The sequence below is a fragment of the Heteronotia binoei genome, chromosome 7 (genome assembly GCF_032191835.1).
Source record: "Heteronotia binoei isolate CCM8104 ecotype False Entrance Well chromosome 7, APGP_CSIRO_Hbin_v1, whole genome shotgun sequence".
NCBI classification, from domain to species: domain Eukaryota; kingdom Metazoa; phylum Chordata; class Lepidosauria; order Squamata; family Gekkonidae; genus Heteronotia; species Heteronotia binoei.
In genome coordinates this window covers 118,950,995-118,967,104 of record NC_083229.1, presented here as the reverse complement: position 1 = coordinate 118,967,104, position 16,110 = coordinate 118,950,995, and the positions used below count along the sequence as shown (strand labels likewise).

At 47.4% G+C, this 16,110-nt stretch overlaps 1 protein-coding gene across 1 annotated transcript in view; it reads right to left on the bottom strand.

The window, feature by feature from the left end:
- Positions 1 to 16,110, bottom strand: part of PIGN (phosphatidylinositol glycan anchor biosynthesis class N) — a 137,932-nt gene that overhangs the window by 97,752 nt on the left and 24,070 nt on the right. The window contains exons 9-11 of the mRNA XM_060244280.1: positions 15,417 to 15,476; positions 13,279 to 13,371; positions 6,285 to 6,340 (exon numbers count right to left, since the gene is read on the bottom strand). Of these exons, the coding sequence (XP_060100263.1) occupies positions 6,285 to 6,340; positions 13,279 to 13,371; positions 15,417 to 15,476 (209 nt within the window). The remainder of the gene's footprint in view (positions 1 to 6,284; positions 6,341 to 13,278; positions 13,372 to 15,416; positions 15,477 to 16,110) is intronic.

Below are 16,110 nucleotides of genomic sequence, written 5' to 3'. Positions count from 1 at the left end.
GCGAGTGAGGCCTGCTTGGGCTGGCTGGATCTCTAGCCAGCCCAAGCAGGCCTTGCTCGCTTGGGGCTCTCCTTTCTTGCATTGGCTGGAGAGGGGTGGCATATGCTAATGAGTTATGTTAATGAGCTCCACCACCTATTTTTCTACAAAATGACGCCTGCCTGTGACTACTGTGAATGCAGTTCGGAGGTCCGCACTCAAGCTAACAAGATCTTACAGGGACTGGATTCATGCACTGCTGAAGAGACCAAAAGGTCTCTGATGCAGCCTCTAAAATCACAACAGCTCACCAAAGAAGCCCCACAACAGTTATAACCAAAGCTCTTTAGTTCCCAGTAATACAAATAACCTCGTCCCTGCGCAAACACAGTTAATTATGTAACTGAACATGAGGGCTAATTGTACCGAGGCTTATAAATTGTCCCTTATGAGATGTTACTTTCTCTCGCTGGGAGTACACCTGACAAAATTAATATTTCCACCACATCAATCATGATCCCTGTTTTTTTTTTTTTTAAATGAATCTCATTTGACAGCCGAGAGAGCAAGTCTGTGATCAAAATGAACCCGGTGGAGGAATCTCAAGGGAGTTCTGCCTGGCCAGCAATTCCCTCTCCTGTCGCTTCTGGCGGAAGACCTTATCTCTGCCAATTTTGTTTTCCTCCCTTTAAGAAGATAAAAATCTAGAAACTCTGACGGAACAACACACACACACTGCTATGCACGCTCAATCCCTCCCCCCCCTTCTCTCTCTCTCATTTTTTAAGGATGGTGAAAGAGCCTTGGGAATTTACAGTAGGATTTTGCCTAGCTCATTTACTCAGTGGTATAGCCAGAGCGGAGCAGTGGTTAGCTTGTCAAACGACGTTCTGGGAGGCCCAGGTCTGAATCTCACTCTGCCATGGAAGCTCGGTAGGTGATCTTTAGCCAGTCATTTTCTCTCTCACGCACCCATTTCTCTTTTGTTTTGTTTGAAGTTCCCTTATATCAGGAGTGGCTAAACTGGCACAGGAATCGCATGTGGCTCTTTCACATATATTGTGTGGCTCTGAAATCCCCCACTGCCCTACTGGCTGGCAGCTTGGAGAATGCATTTAAAGTTGCTTTCTTTCCAGCTCCAGCTCCTCCATCTATTTTTCTATTTTCCTTCCTTCCTTGCTGCTCTCAAACACTTGATGTTCATGTCTTGCAGCTCTCAAACGTCTGACTTTTTTCTATGCGGCTCTTATAGTAAGCAAGTTTAGCCACCCCTGCCTTATATGAAGTTTTAACGGGGTGGGAGGGAGGGATAAAATATTTTAACTCATGGCAGATAACAAATAATGTAAGTAATAAAAAATAGCATAAGTAACCTGTCTCAAATGGCTATTATTTTAAAGATAACATGAGAACATAAGAGAAGCCATGTTGGATCAGGCCAATGGCCCATTCAGTACAGAACTCTGTACGCAGTGGCCTAAAAACCCAGGTGCCATCAGGAAGTCCATCAGTGGGGCCAGGAAACTAGAAGTCCTCACACTGTAGCCCCTTCAAGCACCAAGAATACAGAGCATCACTGCTCCAGACAGAACACCACTGCCCCAGACAGAGTTCCAACAATACGCTGTGGCTAATAGCCACTGATGGACCTCTGCTCCATATGGATCCAATTCAAGGTGTTTTCTGCCAAGGGCCCTCTTGAAGCTGGCTATGCTTGTAGCTGCCATCACCTCCTGTGGCAGTGAATTCCATGTGTTAATCACCCTTTGGCTTAAGAAGAACTTCCTTTTATCCATTGTAACCCGACTGCTCAGCAATTTCATTGAGTGCCCACAAGGTCTTGTATTGTGAGAAAGGGAAAAAAGTACTTTTTTTCTCTACCTTCTCCATCCCGTGCATAATCTTGTAAACTTCTATTATGCCACCCCTCAGTCAACATTTCTCCAAGCTAAAAAGCCCCAAGTGTTTTAACTTTTCTTCGTAGGGAAAGTTCCAATCCTTTAATCATTCTAGTTGCCCTTTTCTGGACTTTTTCCAAAGCTACAATATCGTTTTTGACAAAAAAAATAGAGGAGGGAAAAAAAGATGTTGCAAGTAGGCTTGGGTCCCAAACAAGAACAATTTAAAAAAAAAATTGCATGCACTAATGAAGACTAATGAAGACCTAGGATGAACCAACAGAACATGAACAATACCGTTCTGTCGAGGCACCTCACTGCAACCGAGGCCCAGTTCAGACATGACAGTGGCTTCCAGGCAAGGGCAAGCGCTCAGTTCACAGCCTAGCACAGGGGTCCCCCAAACCTTTTTTGGACTGTGGGCTGCCACAAAACAGCTGTTGCAGGAAATCGCTCCACCTGCAAAATGGCTGCCACAGCCTACCTTCAGTTGCACAGTGAAGACCCTTGTTTTGTGGTGGCAACTGCTGACAAAACAATAGTTTAAAAAAATCTGAACAGCCAATGAAATCTACAGCTGCCAATGAGTAACCACGGTAGAACTGTCAGCGTTGTTTCTCCTATGCCAGGTCCGCCAGCTGGCTCTTTATTTGTCTTGGTCAGACCTTGAAGCATTGGTCCATGCAATGGTCACCTCCAGACTGGACTACTGCAATGCGCTCTGCGTAGTGTTACCCTTGAAGACCGAGTGGAAACTGTAGGTGGTCCAGAACACACCTGCCAGGTTGCTGACTGGAACATCATGCTCAGCTCATAGTACTCCAGTTCTGTGGCAGCTGCCCTGGTTACCAGTTAGTCTCTGGATCCAATTCAAGGTGTTAGTGTTAACCTTTAAAGCAGGGGTGGGGAACCTTTTTTCCGCCAAGGGCCATATGGATATTTATAACATCATTCGTGGGCCATAAAAAATTATCAACTTAAAAAACAGTGCTCCACCAAGGGAGAATGATTCAGGCCAGCAAAATTAATGCAAATAATTGTTTTCTATTTGAAGTCATGTGGGGAGAGCCTAATCTGGCACACACACACACACACACCCCTGGCCTACCGCCCTAGGCAAATGCATAGGTCCAGGGCTTTTTTGTAGAAAAAGCCCAGCAGGAACTCAGTAGCATATTAGACCACATCCCCTAATATTAGCATATTAGGTCACACACTCATTAGCATATTAGGCCACACCATCTGGGATAATCAAGTGCAAACTGAACTGTGACAGTAACTTTTCCAGGCCCTGCAGCAATTCTGGCCGGCCAGCAAGGCCCCAGGGAGGCTGCTGCACAGTACATCTGGGCCCTGTGATCCCTGCTTGGCCCTGGGGAGGCTGCTGCACAGCGCAGCTGGGCTCCATGATGCTCGCTGGCCAGCCGGACCCCAGAGAGGCTGCCACATGGCTCGGTTCGGCCCAGCAATCCCCGAGGGCCACACCAAGTGACCTCGAGGGCCGCATACGGCCCTCAAGACAGAGGTTCCCCACCCCTGCTTTAAAGCCCTTAGCAGTCTGGGACCCACATACCTACGGCAGCACCTCTCCCATTATAACCCCTGTGCTCCCTTTGGTCATTGTCTCATACAAGTGCCTAGCCTCCAGATGGGTTGGTTAGCCTTCTCAGTTGTGGCCCCTGTGGAGAAGAGCCTTCTCAGTTGTGGCTCCTGTTCTGTGGAATGGACTGTCAGATGACACCCATGCTCTGCCAGACTTGCTGTGTATACACAGGGCATGCACAGCTGCATTCTTTAGGTTGGCTTTTGGAGGATAACCACACGTTTGGGCTGTTTTAACAGTGGTGTGCTAATAGTATGGTAATTTTAATATTTCAGTGTTAATACTTTATATTTGTTTTTACCTTACTGGTACTTAATGTTGCAAGTCGCCATGAGACCCTTTGGGCAAGCGGTAACTAAAAAAAAAAATCTAACAGAGAGAAGAAGAAATTGGGTTTATACCCCACCCTCCACTCTGAGTCTCAGAGTGGCTCACAATCTCCTTTACCTCCCCCCACCCCATAACAGACACCCTATGATGTGGGTGGGGCTAAGAGAGCTTTCACGGAAGCTGCCCTTTCAAGGACGGCTCTGTGAGAGCTATGGCTGACCCAAGGCCATTCCAGCAGCTGCAAGTGGAGGAGTGGAGAATCAAACCCGGTTCTCCCAGATAAGAGTCCGCACGCTTAATTGGGGGCACCATGAATGGTGTTGGCAGGTGCCACAGCATCCACAGGCACCCTGATGGGGACCTCTGGCCCAGCATCACTCAGACAGAGGTGGGTGTCATTTCCTCCATGAGATGACTTTCTGTCTGACTCTGAATTACACCTTTGGAAGAGCCAGAGCTGAGTAGTGGAGCACGTGCTTTATACGCAGAATATCCCAGGCTCTGCCACACATTCCGGAGGCGACCTTTGGCAAACTACTCAGCCGCAGCTACTGTATGCAAACAATACTGACCACTGTCATATCTGTAGCGAAAGGACTCTCAACGGCACAATCCTATGCAGAGTTGCACCAGTCTGAGTCCCACTGAAATCAACAGGCTTAGATTGTAGTAACTCTGCATAGGATTGTACTGTGAACAATGTAAGCACTGTGGTTTTTATTACATCAAAGAACTTTACAAATGCAAACAGGGATTGTCATTAATCTATGGGCTGCAGGTATTTGTATGGATTCGCTTGACCTGCTCACTTCCATCCGCATTTGATTCCGTGACCGCAACAAACACTGCTGAGTCTAGAAGTGTCAGACAAAAAAAGCTCTTCTGAAAATCCGGCACAGCTGGAAATCTTTCCTACGTTATTCAGTTCGCCGGGAAACCAATCCTTCTTTATTTTTGTTAGCTTGTATTCCGCCCTTTCCCACGAACGGGCTCGGGGTGGAAGTTAAAACAATTTTAAAACTTACAAACTAAAATCGTAACAATACAATAAAACAAAGCAGCATATATGCCATAGGCAGTAATTTCCACTGGGTACATTCTATAAATCAGTATTTCTTTTATTTACATTGGATTTCTATGTCACCCACTTCGCAAGCAGACTCTGGGCGGCTAACAACTGCAGGCCCAAGGATGTAATAATAAATTAAGATAAGACAGCATCACGACAGGGAAGGGAGGCCAAGCAGGTGGGATAAGGGTGTCCCCTGCCTTCTGGAGGAAGAATCTGGGAGAAAGAGGAGGGACACGGCTCCACATCTGTGCCAGTCGAAGAAGAAGAAGAAGATGATGAAGAAGATATTGGATTTATATCCCGCCCTCCACTCCGAAAAGTCTCAGAGCGGCTCACAATCTCCTTTCCCTTCCTCCCCCACAACAGACACCCTGTGAGGTGGGTGGGGCTGGAGAGGGCTCTCACAGCAGCTGCCCTTTCAAGGACAACCTCTGCCGGAGCTATGGCTGACCCAAGGCCATTCCAGCAGGTGCAAGTGGAGGAGTGGGGAATCAAACCTGGTTCTCCCAGATAAGAGTCCGCACACTTAACCACTACACCAAACGGGTAAGTCCCATGTTCACTTAAAACCTTGGTAAATAAGGCTGAGATAGTGAGATACTGATGCCAAGCAGTGAGACCACATCAGAGGTGCGAATTCAGCTTGAGCCAGTTTGGCGCTGTGGTTAAGTGCACGGACTCTTATCTGGGAGAACCGGGTTTGATTCCCCGCTCCTCTGCTTGCAGCCGCTGGAATGCCCTTGGGTCAGCCATCACTCTCTCAGAGCTGTTCTGCTCAAGAGCAGTTTTGGGAAAGCTCTCTCAGCCCCACCCACCTCACAGGGTGTCTGTTGTGCGGAGGGGAAGGAAAAGAGATTGTAAGCCACTAGGACACTCTGTCAGGTCATAAAGGGTGGGGTATAAATCCAATCTCTTCTTTTTTCTTTTGACTGCATCACACCCTGAGGGTAATGGCAGATTCACACCTTATGGAGTACACAGGATGAGCCCAGGCTCCCCCCACCCCACCCCGTGTCAGACATGAGTTGCAGTTTCAGTTCACTTCCTCCAACTCTCCTTTGTCCCAGGTCTCCCCTGGTCTCCCCAAGGCCCCCATTTCCACCTGCAGAAGGACAGGGGAGCTGACAGAGCCCTATTCCACTAGTGGAAATCCCTGGCGACAGTGGCCGTTATTGCTGGATCTTACCCACACCTTCCCACCCTCACTAATTTGCTTGGGCTGCTCTCATTTTACTGCTTAATGAATAATTAAGCATTACTGCTTAATGCTTGGGCTGCTCTCATTTTACTGCTTATTTCTTGATCGTTGGCCATTGGCATATGAAAGAAGGCAGAAAGTACAGATTTTTTTTTAAAAAAAAACAACTACAGAAGAAAATGCAGACGTGGTAGACGCACTCACTTGAACGGCGAGAACAGAAATGGTAACGTGGTTTTCTTCCTCTGAGCCATCTTCACCTGAACATAACCAGAGAAAGACAACAAAAGCTGTTTCAAATCTTTCTACGTAGGCTGCTTACACCTACTGAAACAGTAGGACATGAACATTTTTAACAGGCAAAATAAATAAAACTTAAGACCAAAAGAAGAAGAAGTAAATGCCAGCATCCTGTCAACTTCAGTATCCTTCTTCAAGACAGCCAGTATGGTATAGTGGTTAAGACAGGTGGATTCTAATCTGGAGGCCCGGGTTTGATTCCCCACTCCTCCTCCACTTGAAGCCTGCTGGGTGACCTTGGGCCAGTCCCAGTTCTCTCAGAGCTCTCTCAGCCTCACCTACCTCACAGGGTGCCTGTTGTGGGGACAGGAAGGGAATGTGACTTCAAGCCGCTTTGAGACTTCTGAAAGCAGAGAAAAGTGGCGTGCTAAAACCCCCCTACTTTTTCTTCTTCCTTAAGTCACGACTGTGGTTACTGGGGGCTAGAAAAGGAATTCATTTCCAAAAGAGGAGAGGAATGGAGTTAGAGGGGTAAGAGAAGTGAGAACTTGTGCAGTTTGGTCCTTTGACTCACTTCCTGACCTCAAATGGATCTCTCTGTGTCCACCTCTGTACCGCACCCCCATATGCAGCAGGGGTCATTTTGTAGAAAAAGAGGTGCCGGTGGTTCCATAAATATCTAAAACATCTTCAGGATCAACATCTTCTTCTAGAAGCTGTCTACGGCTGAGGTGCACAATCCTGGCACTTGACCACCTTATTTACAGAAGAACAGGGCTCTTTTTTGAGCAGGCACGCGGAGGAATGTAGTTCCAGCTACCTTGGTGCCAGGGGTGTGACCTAATATACAAACGAGTTCCTGCTGGGCTTTTTCTACAAAGAAGCCCTGTGTGAAACAACAGTGACATCAGGGAGTGCAGCCTAATAAGCAAGTGTGTTCCTGCTGGGCTTTTGCTACAAAAAAAGCCCTGCAGAAGAAGATGACCGCAGATTTATACCCTGCCCTTCTCTCTCAATCAGAATTTTAGAGCAGTTTCCTTTATCCTCTTCCCCCACAAGAGACACCCTGCGAGGTGGGTGGGGCTGAGAGAGCTCTCACAGAAGCTGCCCTTTCAAGGACATCTCCTACGGAAGATATGGCTGACCCAAGGCCATTCCAGTAGGTGCAAGTGGAGGAGTGGGGAATCAAACCTGGTTCTCCCAGATAAGAGTCCGTGCACTTAACCACTACACCAAACAGGCGATAATTTCTTTCATCCAGGTATTGTCTGTTTACTTACATGTTCTCCTCCCTTAAGCATCATGGGCCTTTCATCTCAGCCCCAATGATCAAACTATGCTCTCTTTTGTGCAAGTACATTTCTTAAGACAAATCACTCAACTATCTCAGCAATGCTGATTCTGTGAACTCAGGCAGATCATGAGAAGGAGGGCAGGGAGAGGTACCTGTGATTTTCCTGCATTGTGCAAGGAATTGGACTCGATGACTCCGGAGGTCCCTTCCAACTCTATGATTCTAAGGAACCCATATTAGTGATAAATACTTTTGCATTGTTCTTTCCTGTTTAAAAAGAGCAACTTTCTTGCCCTTATGGATGTGAAGATATGCTCAGAAGTGCTCTGTCGATACTTGATTCAATGTTGGAATGGCTGAATAAGGTTTCCAAAGTTCAAATCCATTTATTGTATATGTTTTGCTCAAGAGACTCCCAGTTATGAGGGGAGATCTGGGGCAAGACTGCTAAAGGAACATTTGGGGAGATCTGTTCTACAAACTTCTTCTGGGAACTGTTGGGGTCAGCGCCTCTGTCTTATCTGGACTCAGTTTCCAGCTATTACCCTTCATTTGCATTACAACAACACCTCAAGCTGGCAGCCTGGAGGATGCATTTAATGTTCAAGTTGCTTTCTTTCCGCCTTTCCCTCCCTCCTCCGTCTCTCTATCTATTTGCATGCCTGCCCTTCCTCCAACATCTGACGTTCATGTCTTGTGGCTCTCAAACATCTGATGTTTGTTCTATGTGGCTCTTACGTTAAGCAAGTTTGGTCACCCCTGACCTAGGCTCAGCTGATCCTGGATTTGATGGGGGGGAAAAATGGCTTCCATCAGCATTTTGATGGTGCTGCATGCAAAATGGACTAGGCCAGTGTTTCCCAAACTGTGGGTCAGGACCATGGGTCACGAGGCAGCCTTTCCTAATGGCTGCCCCTGCGCCCTTTCCATCACTCTATTTTAAATGTCGGAAACCAAGATCTGACCCAGGAAACAGAATCTTCCATGTCATAAACTACTTGGTCTTTTTTCTACATTGCAGTTAATGTTGATTAAGTATAAAAAATTTTTGCCACTGTGTGACACAGAGTGTTGGACTGGATGGGCCATTGGCCTGATCCAACATGGCTTCTCTTATGTTCTTAAGTAAAATGGGAGTGAGTTTCTTATAAATGGGGAGGAGGGCCAGTCCTAGACTGCGTGGCACCCTAGATGTGGCTAACTTCTGGAGCTCCCACCCCTGCACTGATAACATCACTGAGTCATATGGGGGGTGCCCAATTTGGTGACCCCAGCGCCCTAGGCCAGCGGTGGCTAATGATAGCTCCCCAGATGTTTTTTGCCTACAACTTCCATCAGCCCCAGCCATCAGCCAATCGCCTAGCGGCAGGACCGGGCCAGGTGGGGGGGTGGGGATTGAGGGAGAGATGAAGTAGCAGAGAGTGGTCAAAGTGGAAGGTTACTTCCCCATGCAAAGACTGCGTGTGTCGAAATGCCACTTGCTTGGGGTTCACAGCAGGGGCAGCCACGCCCTTTTTGTGCAACATTCCTTGGTTTCTCAAAAACATCTGGTTAGCCACTGTAGAAAATAGAATGCAGAACTAGATGGGTGACCGGGTCATAGTTCGCCTAGGGTGCAAAAACAACCCCCAAACACCCTTGGTCCACTCCTGGATAGGTTACCACACTGAGTATGATAACTGAAACCTTTATTAGGCATTTGAACACACAGAGTAAATTTGGACTTGGGGGTCACCATACCAAAAAGGTGGGGAAACGGTGGACAAGGGGATCACTCCCAGAAGCTGCATGTGAAGGGTCAAGAGTCCTGGGGATGTGAATCCTGCAAGATCTCTTGCTGTGAACTCACGGGCGCAAAGTGCTGCCTTCTGGATATACCCAGACAGAGAGAGGAATGAAGCCACTACAAAGTGACGTCACCCACTCACTCCCAAACCGGCATGCTGCGCAGGAGCGTTTGAGGAGAAAATATTTCAAAAGCCACTGAAAGGTATAGGACCGGGGTGGCCAAACTGCAGCTTGGGAGCCACGTGTGGCTCTTTCACACATATTGTGTGGCTCTCGAAGCCCCCAATGCCCCATTGGGAAAGGCATTTGAAGTTAAAGTTGCTTTCTTTCCACCTCTCTCTCCCCATCTATCTTCCTTCCTTCCTCTTCCAAACATCTGACGTTCATGTCTTGGGGGTCTCTGTGGCTCTTACATCAAGTAAGTCTGGCCACCCCTGGTACAGGAGAACGAATAGGATCGTGATCCGTCTGCCTGTCTCCAAAGGAAGACTGTCAAGCGTAACGGCAAAACCAGGCTCAATTGCAAAACCTGCTCCAGTACCAGAGTCAAAAGATCTAGGAAATCAGTCCTTCTTGTGGTTAGTCTATTTTGGTTTTAAATTATCTGTAATTTGTTTTCTATTTACTTTCTTGTTTTATCTTGAGCTTAAGGCCATTGGTCAAAGAAGCTAGCAAATAAAAGGAAAGGAAATCAGTCTCAGGAAGGAGTCAAATGATTATTAGTCAAATGAATCCCCCCCCCCCCTTTAATCCAACAATTATACCCCACGGAGACCTGGATTTGCTGTCTCTGCAGAGGATGCCCAGAACCAGACGCATCAATAGCCAGGGGCAGCTGCCCTTTCCAACCTGTCTATCAAAAACAGAGATGGAACGACAGCACAGAATTCCCCGGGCATACTGGAAACGGTTTGAATCCACGCATCCCCAAAACAGGCTGCCCTAGCAGCTCCCTTGTCTATTATAAAGGCTACAGAAGCGTCAGATCTGTTATAAACCACGGAATAATCTGAGGTTCTGCTTTCAAGCATGATTTTATTTGCCAAGTACCAGGAACATTCCAGTCTCAATTGCGAGGAAACAGGAGCCCCAGTTCCGTAGCTGGATATGAACTCACGCCCCCGTTCTCTGCACCAAGAGCACATGCCAGCAAACCACTACCGGGACAGCGAGCAACAGTCTTTTACCACACAGTTAAGAGATCAGAATTCAGAACCAATCCAATTCTACCCCTCTATTAAAGCACTGCTTTCACTGGCCTCGATTCACGTTGGCTAGCCGGAGGTTGAACTTTCAAATTTAAATGTCCCTACCCCAGGCCAAATACCACAGTTACCATGAAACGTTTATATGCATGCTCAAAGTCAACAAAAAATATCAGACAGCTGCAAGAATTCAAGCCAATTTTTGTTAAGGCTGCACTGAGCTGATTTTTTTTTAATGAATTCATTATCACAGTTAAGTGGGCGATCGTTTTACCATACCAAGGCTTCAAATCCAAGGATGGTATCCTGCGAGTAAGCCCCAGTGAATGAAACTGGATTTGCTTCAAAGAAGAGTGGTAAGAAAGTTGCAGAGACTTTTCTGCTAGGATTACAAATAGAAAATTTCCAAAAGAAGACAGGACTTTAATTTGGTATTTGCTCTCAGCTGCTAGGACATTGTATGCGCAGTTGTGGAAGCAAGAAAAAATACCAGAGAAATGGGACTGGATTGTGAAAGTTTTATCGTGGAGTGAGATGGATAAATTAACAAGAACTTTAAGAGACTGTGATTTGGATGTGTTTAAAAATGAGTGGAAGAAATTTAAAAGATATATAGAGCAAGAATGGAACATAAAAAAAATCGGACAATTTTCTAACATGAATGAGAAGAAAAAGATACTGAACTTTGATTGGTTAGGGGTACCTTTACAATTGAATTTAAATATATAACTTCGGGGGAAGTCTAGTAACGGAGGGAGGGGGGATAGAAAATATCATATGGGTTAGAGATAGTAAGGATATAATTAAACATTGTAACCATATGTTATCAATAAATTGTTAAAACAAGATAGAAGAGCGGTAAGCCGCAGTTCTGCAGTCCAAGCTCTGCTCATGACCTGAATTCGATCCCGGCAGAAGCTGGTTCAGGTAGCTGGCTCAAGGTTGACTCAGCCTTCCATCCTTCCGAGGTCAGGAAAATGAGCACCCAGCTTGCTGGGGGGAAAGTGTAGATGACTGGGGAAGGCAATGGCAAACCACCCCGTAAAAAGTCTGCCAAGAAAATGTCATGATGCAATGTCACCCCATGGGTCGGTAACGACTCAGTGCTTGCGCAGGGGACTCCCTTGTCCTTAGACCAGATTCGGCTTGCTGCCTAAATGATCCATCGCAAGCAGGACTAACTCAGAATCCGTCTCAGGTCTACTCAATGGGGCTTACTCCCAGGAAAAGTATTTTTAGGGTTGCGCCATAAATGACATAAACTTCCAACATTTTTGTGCTTCCTACTGTGAGAGTGATAAAAGCCAAGCGGTTCTGCCCTGGAAGTATTTAGGTTTTAGGTATAATTAGATTTATAGAGCCAGTTTGGTGTAGTGGTTAAATGCGTGGACTCTTATCTGGGGGAACCGGGTTTGATTCCCCACTCCTCCACTTGCACCTGCTGGAATGGCCTTGGGTTAGCTGTAGCTCTGGCAGAGAGGTTGTCCTTGAAAGGGCAGCTGCTGTGAGAGCCCTCTCAGCCCCACCACCTCACAGGGTGTCTGTTGTCAGGGGAGAAGATAAAGGAGATTGTGAGCCGCTCTGAGACTCTGAGATTCAGAGTGGAGGGCGGGATATAAATCCAATACCTTCTGGAGAGCCAGTTTGGTGTGGTTAAGTGTGCGGACTCTTATCTGGGAGAACCAGGTTTGATTCCCCACTCCTCCACTTGCACCTGCTAGCATGGCCTTGGGTCAGCCATAGCTCTGGCAGAGGTTGTCCTTGAAAGGGCAGCTGCTGTGAGAGCCCTCTCCAGCCCCACCCACCTCACAGGGTGTCTGTTGTGGGGGAGGAAGGTAAAGGAGATTGTGAGCCGCTCTGAGACTCTTCAGAGTGAAGGGCGGGATATAAATCCAATATCTTCATCTTCATCTTCTTCTTCTTCTATCCTGCCCTCTCCACCGAAGCAGGCTCAGGGTGGCTCACAACCCATAAAAGCACAATATACATAAATAACACATAAATACATCATAATTAAATTACAATTAAAACATTAAAATAGTCAGGGGCTAATATCATTTGATGTTATTTCATTTCCGATGGCGCACAATACTTATTAATTAGTTGAAGGCCAGCCGGAATAGTGTCGGTCTTACAGGCCTTGTGGAACTGGGCGAGGTCCCGCAAGGCCCTACCTTCCTCCGGCAGCTGGTTCCACCAATAGGGGGCAGCAATCGTGAAGGCCCTCTCTCTGGTGGACTGTAGTCTAGCTTCCCTTGACCCGGGGATTGCTAATAGATTTCGTGTTCCAGATCTGAGTACCCTCTGGGGAATATGTGGGGAGAGACGGTCCCTAAGGTAGACAGGTCCTCGGCCATATAGGGCTTTAAAGGTAATAACCAACACCTTGTAGCAAATCCAGTACACTATTGGCAGCCAGTGCAGCTCCCGCAGCCCCGGCCGTATGTGCTCCCACCCGGGGAGTCCCAATAGCAGCCAGGCCGCCGCATTCTGCACTAGCTGTAGTTTCTGGATTCAAGACAGGGGCAGCCCCATGTAGAGGGCATTACAGTAGTCCAGTCTCGAGGTGACCGGATGGATCACAGTTGCCAGGTCGCCGCACTCGAGGAAGGGAACCAACTATCTTACCCATCTTTGAGAGAATGCATAATGCTTCTGGGTTACAGTTTACCTTAAACTGTTCGAGGATCTGAGCAGCATTCGTAAACATGCTTTCTGTCTTAAAACGAGCTGTGTTGTTCAGGTATCCCAAAGGCAGAATTCCCTGAAAATATAACAATATTTGCGTTCATGCGCGCAATCCAAGACAAGGAAAAGGAGAAAAACACAACCACACAGCAGTAGTTTCTATTAGGTGGCAAAACCTGTTGTTCTGTACAGTTTCTAAGGGGAAATGTGTAAATGCCTTTTCTCTTTGTAATGCCTTCCCTGGATTGAATCTACATAGCACAGTTTTCCTGCCTCTCTTCTCTGCAAAGAACAGGATTTCAGGGGGCATTTGGGGCCATCGTTGGAAGGGAAAATCATGGTCCAAGGGCAGAATCCTTGACAGAACCATCTAGTCCGGATTGAAGCCCATGTTCCCATTTCTTCTCAGAGATGGGTTCTCCTGGCTGGCTTCCGTCTCGTTTCCTCTAATCACTACTCAGGCAAGTGAACATCGCGAGCAATATTGATTTCAAACTTTGGCAGGCCACACTCTGAGAGATTGGCCTGAGGCATTTTCTGGTACGGAACAAGGAAGACCACAGCCATGGAAGGAGATCAGAGCCACAAGTGCGCATGAAGCAGAGAAACGGCTCACTGCAACTGACCCAGTTCGCAGAAGAGCTCCTGCGTTCACATGATTTCACAGCCGCTGACGCTACGCCGCTCATGCAAGTGATCTGCAGAAGTGAGCCAGCGTATTTGGGCACAGACTATTAGAGGCGCTTTCACACATCTGCGCTCCCTTTTCATTAGCTGTGAAAACTGAGAACCCCTGATCAACGTTTCCAACCAGGCTGAACTGCCTAAGGCATGAAAATCTTGCAAAAAAGTTCCAGTGCATTTGAAAATGTTCCAGTGCTGACCTTTAATGAGAGTTTAGTCTTTCAAATAACTAATCGCAGGGCTTTTTTTTGCAGCAAGAACTACTTTGTATATTAGGCCACACACCCCTGATGTATCTGATCCTCCAGGAGTTTACAGGGCTCTTCGTACAGGGCCTACTGTAAGCTCTTGGAAAATTGGCTGCATCAGGGGTGTGTGGCCTAATATGCAAAGGAGGTCCTGTTACAAAAAAACCCCTGCCTAATTAACTGTTAAACTCTCCCACCCCTTTAAAAAAACACTCCCCAACATTTCTACTTTTCTTAAAACTAAGAATATAAAATGAGCCCTGCTGGATCAGACCAGTGGTCCATCTCGTGCAGCATCCTGTCTCACTCAATGGCCAACCAGTTCCTGTGGAGGCCCAACAACAGGGCATAGAGGGCGAGACCTTCCCCTGGTGTTGCCTCCAGTCCCTGGGATTCAGAGGTTTAGTGCCTCTGGATATGGAGGTTCAGTTGGGAGAGTCAGTTTGGTGTAGTGGTTAAGTGTGCGGACTCTTATCTGGGAGAACCGGGTTTGATTCCCCACTCCTCCACTTGCAGTTGCTGGAATGGCCTTGGGTCAATCATAGCTCTCGTAGGAGTTATCCTTGAAAGGGCAGCTGCTGTAAGAGCCCTCTCAGCCCCACCCACCTCACAGGGTGTCTGTTGTGGGGGGAGAAGATAAAGGAGAGTGTGAGCCACTCTGAGTCTCTGATTCTAAGAGAAAGGCGGGGTATAAATCTGCAGCCTCCTTCTTCTCAGTCACCATGATTTATTCTCCATGAATCTATCTAATCCCCTTTCAAAGCTGTTTATTACTTGCGGCCATTTCTAAATCCTCTGGCATTGCTTCCCACCCCCAGTAGTCCAATGGGCATTTTGTTGGGCCTTCTGTTGGCATGGATTTGTATCTGGGCACCTGCCTGTGTTTGACGGAGTTCTATTTCAGCCACCTTCCTAGCTTCTCCCTCTCAGCGGCACAAAAGCAAGGACAACAGAGGGAAACGGGCAGGGCACAAGAGCCAGCTGTTTAGGGCCCCCTCGGCCGAGAACCCTGCTGGGTGAGCTTGGTCTAGTCCGGGGTGGCCACACGTGGCTCTTTCACCCCTACTGTGTGGCTCTTGAAGCCCTCACCACCCTGCTGGCCAGCTTGTGGAAGGCATTTTGCCTCTTCAAATCCTTTCTCCAACCCAAGCCAGCCAGTGGCTTGGAGAATGCAAGAGAGAGGGCTTACCACAGAATTCAGAGGGAAAGGAACTCCGATGAGAGAAGCCATCAGAGGTGCAATATCAGCCTGCAAACAAAAAAGGATACGGTGAAATAAACAAAAGTTTAATAAGCAAAACACAGAGAGCTGTGGCACTTTAAAGTTACCAGTGACGTTAGACAGCTATTTATGAAATCGTTATTTCCGCATTTAGGGAGATGCTGACATTTCATACTTTTAGAGCATTCAGCAGAAAGACCCAAACTTCACAAAGAGTGTAAGGAGAAGAGGAGCCTGATGCTGTTGGTAGGAAATGCACAGACAAGTTCGGTTTGGGAATTGAGCACCTCTGAGACAGGCAGGCAGATGACACACCAGAGTTAAGGTCACCTCAACCTTGAGAGCCAATTTGGTGTAGTGGTTAAGTGCACGGACTCTTATCTGGGAGAACCGGGTTTGATTCCCCACTCCTCCATTTGCAGCTGCTGGAATGGCCTTGGGTCAGCCATAGCTCTCACATGAGTTGTTCTAGGAAGGGCAGCTTCTGGGAGAGCTCTATAATCTGGGGTTGATCCCCCCACTCCTCCACATTCACCCAGCTGGGTGACCTTGGGTCAGTCACGGTTCTCCCAGAACTCCCTCAGCACCACCTACCCCACAAGGTGCCCGCTGAGAGGGAGGAAAGAAGACTGCAAACTGCTTTGAGACACATGAGCCTGGC